Source organism: Microplitis mediator, chromosome 11 (genome assembly GCF_029852145.1).
Source record: "Microplitis mediator isolate UGA2020A chromosome 11, iyMicMedi2.1, whole genome shotgun sequence".
Classification (NCBI taxonomy): domain Eukaryota; kingdom Metazoa; phylum Arthropoda; class Insecta; order Hymenoptera; family Braconidae; genus Microplitis; species Microplitis mediator.
Window position 1 is genome coordinate 9,832,131 of NC_079979.1, and position 10,825 is coordinate 9,842,955.

Below are 10,825 nucleotides of genomic sequence, written 5' to 3' on the forward strand. Positions count from 1 at the left end.
CATTTTTTTTCAATAGTTAAGTAGAGGTTTCTGCAATGTAAGTGGTTGCATTTTTATAATATAACATGTCTGTTACTTAAACTTCAAAGTGTAGTGTTATTTAGTGCGACTTTGAATTTTTACAGTTTTCAAATTTATCATAAGTGTAGTGTGTGTGAGTGAGTCAAACTTTCAATTTTCAAAAGTTTTTTTTTTAAATTACATTTTTCTTTAAATTATTCAAAGTTTCGTGTCTGAGTGTGCGTGTTATCAAGTGAAAACTGCAAATTTTGAACCTTCTGGTTTTATTTCAATCTTCGTGAAAAAATGTAAGTAATTAAATATGAGTTATTTTTTTTTATATTATTATTATTCTCGTACTTTCATTTTTTAATTTTGATTTAAATTTTTGTAGAATATACAAAATCATAATGGGTAACAACATCACCTCATGTTACGTTCCTGATGTGTGGATCAGGAGCTACTCGCACTTCCTCATTTTTGAGGAAGTGGATCGCGAGGTCGAGATGTGCTCACTGAATGAGCATGCTGCTGCCATTAAAACAGAGCCGTTATGGGAGCACATTTTCACCATTAATGGTGAAACTCCAGCCCAGTTAATTTGGACCGATAATCATTGGTGGTTCAAGTTAACCAATGATTCGACACATGAACCATCAGCCGAGGATTATACGCTGATCGAGGAGTGCGCCATTGATTCTTTCAAAAATCAAGCAATGTTGGGCTCACCAACAGCTGCACCACCTCCATCGCTGGTCAACGTGCTGATGGAGTCGACAGGGTGGTACGATGTTGATGATGAATCGATGGATACAATAATCGATGATGTGCTGAATGATCAGCTCGACATCGCTGAACTGCTGGAAGAAGCCGAGCAGCAGCAGTGTCAACAACAACCAGCAGCTCCGTTGATTTATGGGGGTAAGCCCCTGTGGTATACGCAATAACCACCAGAGATTTCAACCAGCTACTCTGACTTTGCATCAACAGATGATGAAGGTATTTATTATTATCATTATTATTATTAGTATTAGTATTATTTGAAAATTTTTTTAATTGTTATTTGCTTGTATTTTTTCAGCTGAAGAAGAATCCATGCTTGGATTAGAAGATGTACGCGAGCAGCAGTCGATGGAGATCGAAACGCGACAACCACCACCAGAGACTTCAACCAGCTACTGCGACTTGGTATCAACAGATGATGATGAAGGTATTTATTATTATTATTATTATTTTTATTATTATTTGAAAATTTTTTAAATTCTTAATTGTTTGTATTTTTTTGTTTTAGTTGAAGAACTTCCATTGGAAATCCAACAGCAGCAGCAGCAGCTTCAGATCCAGCAGCAGCAATTGGAGTGGCAGTGTTGCCAGGAACGTATGCAGGGGCTGGAGGGCGAAGTACAACGTTTACGAACGCTGCAGGACCTCGATGCTTCAGTGTTCGTGGAGCAAAGCCAAGAAATTGATTACTGGCATCTCCAGTATCATCAGCTGCGGCGTAATTGCCAGGTGCTACTGATCCATTTAAATATGGACGCTGCTGAGTTTGGGTTGAATATGGATGCTGAATTCAACTAATCATTATTATTATTATCACTATTATACATTCAGCTTTTTTTATTTTATTTTATTTTTTTAAAGTTTTTGTACATCCATTGTAAAAATTATTTTTTATTATTATTAATTTTAATGTATAAATTTTAAATTAATGTCATCATTATTATTATTGTGTGTATTACATTTATAAGATTTAAATAAAAAAATTTTTTTAATCGATGTTTTTTTATTATTATTATTATTATTATTATTATTATTATTGTGTGCGGACGTGTATCGTGCACTCTAATAGATTTAGTTGCATATTTACTGGAAAGACAGAATGAAAATAGTTTAAATTACAAAAAGTAATTATTTAAATTTTGTCTATATATGTTGAGAAGTGAAAATTTATAAATTAGTGATATATATGATCAAGCAAGTCGTTAAAAAATCTAGCTTGAGGATTGAGGTTATATTTGGAGGTTATACATGTGCGTTCGTAAGTCAACAATCACTAGAACTGTAAACTGTGAGTAAGATTAACGTTTGAGATAATAGTAAATGATAATGTGCTCAAATTCTAAAGAAAATAATTGAACAAAATGTCATCAAAATCGTATATTTGTTCACGTTGCAACAAACAAATTTCTAGAATAGTTGAAAGCTATTTAAAATGCGAGAAAAACTTTCATCCAGGTTGTACTAACTCAAGCTGTCACAATGATAAGACAGAACTACAAGTACCCTTTCGAATTGTACTATAGTATATCCTATAATACATCATGATTCATGACTTTAATATTAAAGTTACTTTAAATTCAAGTCTTGAATAATTTTGCTCGGAAAAAAAACACAAAAATTTACGTTTCAAATAAAACCAAAAAATAAAAAAAATCCACACGTCAACCTTTCGGAGAGAGAATACATTTTTGACTGAGAAAAATTTAAGTCTTCATTAAAGAAGCAAACTTTTGGAGCAAGAAATTTTTTTTTCTTGGCCGAAGCAACTTTTATTTTCACTTAAGCAATTTATTTTTCGGAGCAAGAGAATTTTTTTCTTGGGTCAAGAAATTTTTTCTTGGCCCAAGGGATTTTTTTTTTTCAATCAAGACGATTATTTTTTGGAGCAAGGAAATTTTTTCCTTCGGCCAAGAAATTTTTTCTTAGCCCAAATTAACTTTTTTTTCGTTCAAAACTTTGTTTGTTAGGAGTAAGAAATCTTTTTTCTTGGGGCAAGAAAAAGTTTTTTGGCCGAAGTTAAACTTTTTCTCGTTCAAAACGTTGATTTTTTGGCAAGAGATGACTTCTTTTCTGTAGCCAAGAATTTTTTTTCTTAAACCAAAAAAATTTCAATTTCGCTTCAAAAATAAATTTTTTTTAAAATTTCAAAATTTATGAGAAATTCGGTTTTCGATTTTTTTCATGTTCTCATATTTTTATGTTATTGATGGTGAAACAAATTTTTTTACTCACTCTTTTAATTTTAGCAACGAGATATTTATTTTCGTTTCCTTTGTATTTTTTAATATACTTCATCATGCCGATCATCAGCGGCCTCATGAAAGCGTTCATCTGGAAGTTGTTCTTCGGCCTAATCAAAAAAGCACATTAAAGATATAACAATATAAAAGAATTTTCTTAAAAATACTTCTTCATATAATGTGAGCATAATTACGTCAAACCAAGCTTCTTCATATTCAGTTGATTCACCATATTCATCACGAAACCATAAATGTCTTGTATATTCATGTTCATCTAATTCATCTTGTAGGCATAAATTTGATTGATTTTCTTCTAGCTTCCCATTTTCCTTATGAGAACTCAAGTTCATGTCAATAACTTCAACACCTTGCTTACTCGACAATCGTGTGTTATCGCCAACGTTTTCGATAGGATTGTTTGAACTGTGGCTATAGCAATTTCCAACATTTTCGATCGCTGAATTTTGAATCTCTTGATTCTCCTGCTATAACACATGAAAATAAAATTACAAATATTTTAATAAAGCTAAAAAATTATGACACTGAAATCATCAGATATTTGAACATTTTTCATTTTTTTTAGCAACCAAATTACTATTGATAAAATATTTTTAAAAAATTTCACTAATCAATTTTCTAAGCTTCTATATGTGGAAATTTTTTTTTTTTAGATTTTATTTATTAAAAATGTTGGAAAATCCAAAAGTGCACACCTCAATCGCTCAATTTATTTTTAATCATTACTTTTATTATTATATAATTTTAATATATTTTTTTTTGTTATGAACTGTTATTCAACTTACAAATTATCAATTTAATTTTTTTATTTTTATTTCGTATTTTCAGTTTAATATTTTTTTACTAACATTTTTTTCTAAATATCCCGCCTTGTTTTGTCTTAAATGTCGCTTTTTTTTTCAAACATATTGATACGCTAGTGCTGCCACCAGTAGTTGATAGAGAGAAACAATGAAAAAAATAATAACACCAGTAAAAATAGCAGCTAAATTTTTCACGAAGAATCAGTTTTCACGTTTTTTATTAATTACACCAAAACAAAAAGGATTCAGATAGTAATTTTTGAAAGGGTTCTTGTGATCAGAAATACACAGATAATAAAAAAAAAACTAAGTCGATAAGTCTTGTTTTTCGAAAGTTATCGTGTTTAGACGAGTCCGAACACCACAATTGACGCACTGAGGGCTTCGGACTAAATCCTTTTTTTTAAATTAATCACATCATTAATCAAATATGGATTGCATTGAAAAATGTTCCTTAATAAATTTCCTTTAAAATGGTATATATCATTAACAACTTTGGTGTACTATAAAGAAAGTAGAGAGGATTTAAAGTCCGTGAAAGAGCCGAGAGTGAGAGAGTGACAGTAAAGCACACCTAACGCTTTCGCGATTGAGGTGTGCAAAAAATGTTTTTAAATTGTTGGATTTTTTGTAATTTCAGCATCATAAGAAATCAAATTATGCTTTTCAACTAATATTTCTCTAATAATCTTTTTGCACTACAAACGTTTATGTACTTCTAAAAATGTATCAGTTTAATTAAAATAATAAATGTTAATTGCTTCAATTTTCTTGGCAACAAAAGTATACTTTTTTTTTTTTTTTAATAAAATGTATTTGTTATTAGTATTAATATTATGAATATTTATTATATAATTATTCTTTACCTTTTTTCTAATTAATTATATCAATTATTTTTACAATTAAGCATTTTGCTAATTTATCGTTAATATTAAAGAATAAATATAACTTAATTAATTCTAAACGAAATCAAATCGTTTCATTGAGTTTTCATGGTAGCTGAAATTAATTAATTTGAAAGAACTTCTGGTACTTTTGCAGCTCCTACACACTTCAATATCTAAATAAATCATATTTCCGCTAAATTTATACTATTGCACACATTTGCCAGCGACTATTACTCAGTTTCGTACATTGATAATGATTTTGTTTTTTTAAAGCTTGCAATTTTTTAAATTAAAAAACATCATCATCACTACAGTGTCCATATTATTAATAAAGCTATTATTAGTAAAAAAAAATTAATACTTACAGTCATCATAAGTTGTTTCATTCTGTGATAGTAAGTTGAACGAGGCAACACACATTTGCCGTAGCGATCTAGATATCGTTGGTATGGTCCCCGACGCATGTTAGAGGATAATTGTAAACTGTTGATAGCTGAGTTATCCGAAGAATATATTATATTTTATGCTTCACTCGAAATTAAGGTTATAGAACGATTCTCAAAGAAAAAAAATATTTTCAACAAAAGTTTTGTTTTTAACAATTATTCAATATCCAAAATTAGTCATAACAATCGATGTAGTGGAATAACCACATGAACAGGTATCAATATTAAACAAAATTAAACAATATCTGCACAATACGTATACTATAGGTACCGAAGTATACATCCTGATACAGCTAAATGAGTAGGACTAATAGTCGTTCTCTTCAACGCATGATCCTCTTACCCCTACCACTAGTTTCGAATGTAAATAGTCAGACCCAGAAAAAATTTCCTATCTCGCCGGGTCGCATATATGATATGAGCCTGAACTTAGCAGACAGAAAAAAATAATATATTTGACAATGGATATCTTAAAAAATTTTAATTATATACAATAAAATAAATGGGATAGAATATTCTATTAAAATAAATTAGATATGCTAGCAAATTTAACTTTTTTTTTTTTTTATTCAGTTCACTGTTTTGGATTAATTAAAAAAAAAAAAAAGTTATTAACAAACTATCCTGACATTTTAAATGACCGGAATAACTTTATATCATTGTATTACTTTGTTAATAGCACTATTATCTACCCTGGCGGATCCATTTCCACCGTGGGTTTCAGTGTTAACTTAGTGTTATCCAAATTACACTGAAAATACGACGAAATTTCACCTGTATCACACGGTGGGTTTGAGAAAATTTCACGCTTAGTTTACCCTTGTTTCACACTAATCTACTGACACTCATTTTACATTCTATTACCATTGAGTTTCCACTGTATATTCTAGTGGTTCAAGCGCTACCGTGCAAACTCGCTAAAAAATCGACGTATCAACGGAGTTTCGACGGTGTTTTTCGTTAAAAAGCGGTGTTTTGTCTGCCATGATGACAAGAGGTTTCTACTGTGTTTCCTCGGAGTTTTTACGACGTTTTGTCTGCATTTTCTAGCGTATTTTTTAAATTTTTAAATTTTGGTGTAATCAGTATGTAAAATAGTTATTTTCACGTTAAAGGAGTTCGTGCACTGAAAAAAACCGTTTAACATAGTGTAATTTAAGCGTAAAATTGAAATTCCCACTAAAACCGCCGCCGAGTAAAATAAGTGTAGTTTTGGTGTACTCTTTCTTTCATCGAAGCTCTGGTGGGAATAGCATGTAAAAATCGTGTAGTACGATGTAATTTAAGCGCCCAAGTGAAAAAAATTATATATAATTTTAAATAATTATATATAATTCTACACTTATCCAAAAAATTAAAGGAACAAGAAAATTTTATAAATTTTTTAGTGATTTTTGGAAGGCTATATTTTCGTGAAAAATGATCGTATCGAAAAAATTAAAAAAGCAAATTGAAGCTTGAAATCTCTAGTTTGAAGATCTTCCAGCAAAATAATTTTTTGAGCTACGGTTTTTGCGGAATCATAAGAAATAGCTCGAGACAAAATTTTTCTAAATTTTTTGGTTTTGGTTTTTGGGTCTACGGGGTCGAAAAAATTTTTGTCCGAAAAATCAATTGCTAGCTCGTTTAGGAAATTTATTCAGCTACAATTTGCCTTTTTTGTTTCTTTGTACGAGAACTTGCTGCTGAGATATCAGCCTTACAATAAAAAAGGAAAAAAAAACTCCGAGTAAAACGTAAAAAAATTCTTGTTTTATCTCGTATTTGGAGATTCATTTTTTTTTCTTTTCCTTACATTTACTGAATAACTAACGTAAAAATTAAAGAAAATTAATTTTTCCATTTTGGTAATGATTACACAAATTAAGGAACAAAGATTGTTCCTTAAATTGTTTTGTAAAACTTTGAACAATAGGCCCGGACAAACAGTTCAATGGATCGATTTGAAAATTTCCAGGGCTTTTAGGAGTACATTAAGCTGTAAAATCATCTGACAACATTTCCTTTTCCATCAATATTCTTAAAACAGCGGTTGATTTACTAAAAAACCATAAAAAGTCCATTTGTTTTAAGTTTTTCAAATTAATATTAAGGATGAAAAAAATTTTTTTTTTTTTAAATCGGAAATGAGGCTTGTGGGGTATTAATTCAAGTTCTAAAGCTGCCCTCAAAATCACTGTCCGACCATTAGTTGCTGAGATATCGATTATCAAGGACAAAAAGATCCTTTTTTATTATAAGGCTGATATCTCAGCAGCAAATTGTCGTACAAATGAACAAAAAAGAAACAAATTGTAGATAAACAAAATTCCTAAATGAGCCAAACAATTTTCCTGATCCCGTAGACCCAGAAACCAAAACCAAAAAATTTAGAAAAATTTTGTCTCGAGCTATTTTTTATGACTCCGCAAAAACCGTAGCTCAAAAAATTATTTTGCTGGAAGATCCTTAAACTAGAGATTTAAAGCTTCAATTTGCTTTTTTAAGATTTTCGATACGATCATTTTTCACGAAAATACAGCCTTCCAACAATCACTACAAAATTTATAAAATTTTCTTGTTCCTTTAATTTTCTGGATAAGTGTATATTTTGCTTTCAATTGTTTAATTAAAAAATACAATTCATTTTCACTTTTAACGAATAACTTTCTTCAAAAAAATATTTCATACTAAGAAATAATAACACTTTAAGCAATTGAAATTATTTCAATTTAAGCATAAAAGCAAAAAAAACATTTTGACAGAAGATAAAATTATCAAGATAATTATTTACTTAGTGCAAGAGTATCAGATAATTGTAAAATGTATTTGTAATAAATACTAAAAGCTGTAATTATTTGATAATATAATATAATAATAATTAGGGTGTGCCGGAAAACAACATTTTTTAACTTCCCGCTAAGAAAATTGTAAATTTTCAAAGATTCGGGAAGTTATTGGTTTCGGTCCGATTTACGAAAATCGAATTTCCATCAGATGTCGACGTTTCGAGGTCCTAGGAAGCTATCCTGACTAATTTCACGAGGATGTCCGAGTGTATGTATGTGTGTACGTACGTACGTACGTATGTATGTATGTAAATATTCATAACTCTTGAACGGATGAACCGATTTTGATCGTTGAGGTGTCATTCGACGCGGCTTGTTAATGTCTTGAAGCCGTAAAAATTTGAACTTAATCGGTAGGGTGCGTTCGGAGATATTTCAAAAATAAAATTTTTTCGAAAATGTTTTATTTGGATAACTTATAATTTGCTCGATGGATTGATTCCAAAATCTAATCAGCTCTAAAACTATATAAGCCGCGTCGAATGCCACCTCAACCATCAAAATCGGTTCATTCGTTCAAGAGAAACCGTTGACGAAAGAATTCAAAAAAAATTTTTTCCTTGGTTTTTTTGAAATTTCTCAAAAACGGCTAAATAAATCAATTTCAAAATTTGATCAGTTTCAGAACTTGATAAAACGCGTCGATTGCCACCTCAACCATCAAAATCGGTTAATTCGTTCGCGAGATATCGTGGGAGAAGGAAATGCTAAAAAATGGTTTTTTACAAAACAATGGCATACAAAAGTATTTGCGAGCTAAAAGAGCTTGAAAATGTAATCACAAAAATGTTTTCGAGCTCAACGAGCTCGAAAACAGCGGGAAGTTTTGGGGCTGGCCTGCAGGGTCAACTGACAGACCGATTTTTTTTCTGGGTACCACCAGAAATTGATGAAATATGTTAAAATAAAAATTCTATCAGAAGATCGGCTCTTAAATTCAAGTTCTAGAGGTAGTCCATCGTATTTTTCGATTTCTGATTTAAATAACATAGGAAAAATGTTTTTTCACAGTTTAGAATTTTATCACTCACCAGGGAATTAGTGTATCGGAAAAATCAATGGATACTTGTGTTGAAAATTAAACGTCCTACAAAAAAAGTCTCTTATAATTTTCCGATAAAGTTAATTTTTTAAAAGTTATTCGAGGTCAAAGTTGGATTCATAGTAAATTTTAGTATTATTTGACTTTTTCGGCGAAACTATCAGACTTATCTTAAAATGTGATAGAGTCATTTATGTCAATCATGTCACTTCCTACAACTTATTTTTCACAAAGTAATACATGTTATGTCCGCCGCTTAATTTTTAATTATTTATCCGGGATTTCTCCCTTTGGTAGCGATAGTAATTTTTGGACAAGCGGGTTGGAGGGTGCGGACAACAATAAAGAATACGAGGAAGAAATTATCTTCCTATAATTTATTATTTATAGTGGATCTTTTCGAAAATTAAGAACCCAAACGTCTTCGAAGAGACTGGTACTCTTGTTTAAGCCAAAGTATTTTATGATGATAGAAAAATAGTTCTTTCACCTACCTTTCGATGTCAATTCTTCTAGTGCGGCAGCTATTATCCCTCCAGAACTAAACAGCTCACTCGGCCTTCCTGTAAGGTTGGTAGAATGGGTGCGGCTGGGTTGGTAGGATGATGTCTTATGTACTACTTTCGAATGTAAATCGAACGGTTTGAGTGATGAACTTGATCTTTTATTTAGTATCTTAAATTACAACGTTGTAACAGAACGTCACTTGTTCACTCTAGTTTTTCACAACTTTTATATAATTTGTATTATAAGATTATTTATCTTATCGGATATTTTGAGCAGATTTTTATTTATGAATGCGTCCTTTTTCACACCCAAACGGGGTTTTTATGCGCAGAAACTCGGAACAAGTGAGATCACAAATTCACGTGATTCGTGTCACAATTCACTCGAACCGGATAGATCTTAGTGATCTTTCAATTGCAATTAAAAACTATACTCTACACGATAGTTGACTATCAGCCGAGTATCTAACTCAATTGGCAATTTAGTCTGTTAATAATGACCGTAAATGAATAAATTAATATCCTACACGAACTTAATCAGCCGGATACCTAGATCGATTTACGGTTTAATTGATTTGAATTTTTGTAAATGAATAAATTAATATCCTACACGAAATTAATCAGCCGGATACCTAAATCAGCGACGATTACTTATTGCCACGCCGGAAGATTTCTGCAATAAGATTACGGGCTATCGACGCCGTTTACGCGGACCAAGAAGTTAAAAATGAACTGAAGGCGCTGAGCCATGGTACTCAGGCTTTTTATAAACTTTGCTTTGACAATTGATGGGGAATTTATAATTATCGTCATTGGTGGAAAGTGACGACAGTTTATCATTTATTCGTTAAACTTATTGCAGGTGTCTTCCCACTATTCTTTGCCACATAAAAAGGTGAAAAAGCTGACGCTGCGTTTTCGCGCGCTTTTCAAAGAGGAGCTCAGAAATAATTATTTTAAATAATTATTAACATAAAAAAAAAAAATTCATTTGGACATAACATACAGTTCACTTGAACCAAGAAAATTAATCTTGATACAAGAGATTTTGTTTAACGATTCAGAAAATTGAAATTTTCTTGCACCTAGTAAATGATTATCTTGAATCAAAATTTTTTTTTCCTGAAGTCAACATATTTTTATGCTTGAACAAAAAAAGTTTATACTTGTTTTAAGAGTTTTTTTTCTAAACATGAGAGATATTTTCTTAAAGAAAGATGTGTTAGTTTTTTGAAACAATATTACATTTTCTGATTTGAAGACAATAAATTT

General features: G+C 30.7%; 1 protein-coding gene across 1 annotated transcript; it reads right to left on the reverse strand.

Moving 5' to 3' along the window:
• Positions 1-2,952: 2,952 nt before the first annotated feature.
• LOC130676961 (uncharacterized) lies at positions 2,953-5,195 on the reverse strand. Its single transcript, XM_057483472.1, has 3 exons — positions 5,097-5,195; positions 3,218-3,508; positions 2,953-3,133 (listed from the first exon to the last, which is right to left on the reverse strand). The coding sequence occupies exons 1-3, from the start codon at positions 5,193-5,195 to the stop codon at positions 3,065-3,067; spliced, it is 459 nt and encodes a 152-aa protein (XP_057339455.1). The 3' UTR covers positions 2,953-3,064.
• Positions 5,196-10,825: the final 5,630 nt, after the last annotated feature.

What these genes read in the sequence shown, in the direction of transcription:
- LOC130676961 (XM_057483472.1), bottom strand. Translation starts at nt 5,195, where the DNA reads ATGCGTCGGGGACCATACCAACGATATCTAGATCGCTACGGCAAATGT. An exon ending in TGAAACAACTTATGATGACT is followed by an intron (nt 3,509 to 5,096) that starts GTAAGTATTAAT and finishes CATGTGTTATAG; the next exon opens with CAGGAGAATCAAGAGATTCA. An exon ending in ATGAAGAAGCTTGGTTTGAC is followed by an intron (nt 3,134 to 3,217) that starts GTAATTATGCTC and finishes TTTTTTGATTAG; the next exon opens with GCCGAAGAACAACTTCCAGA.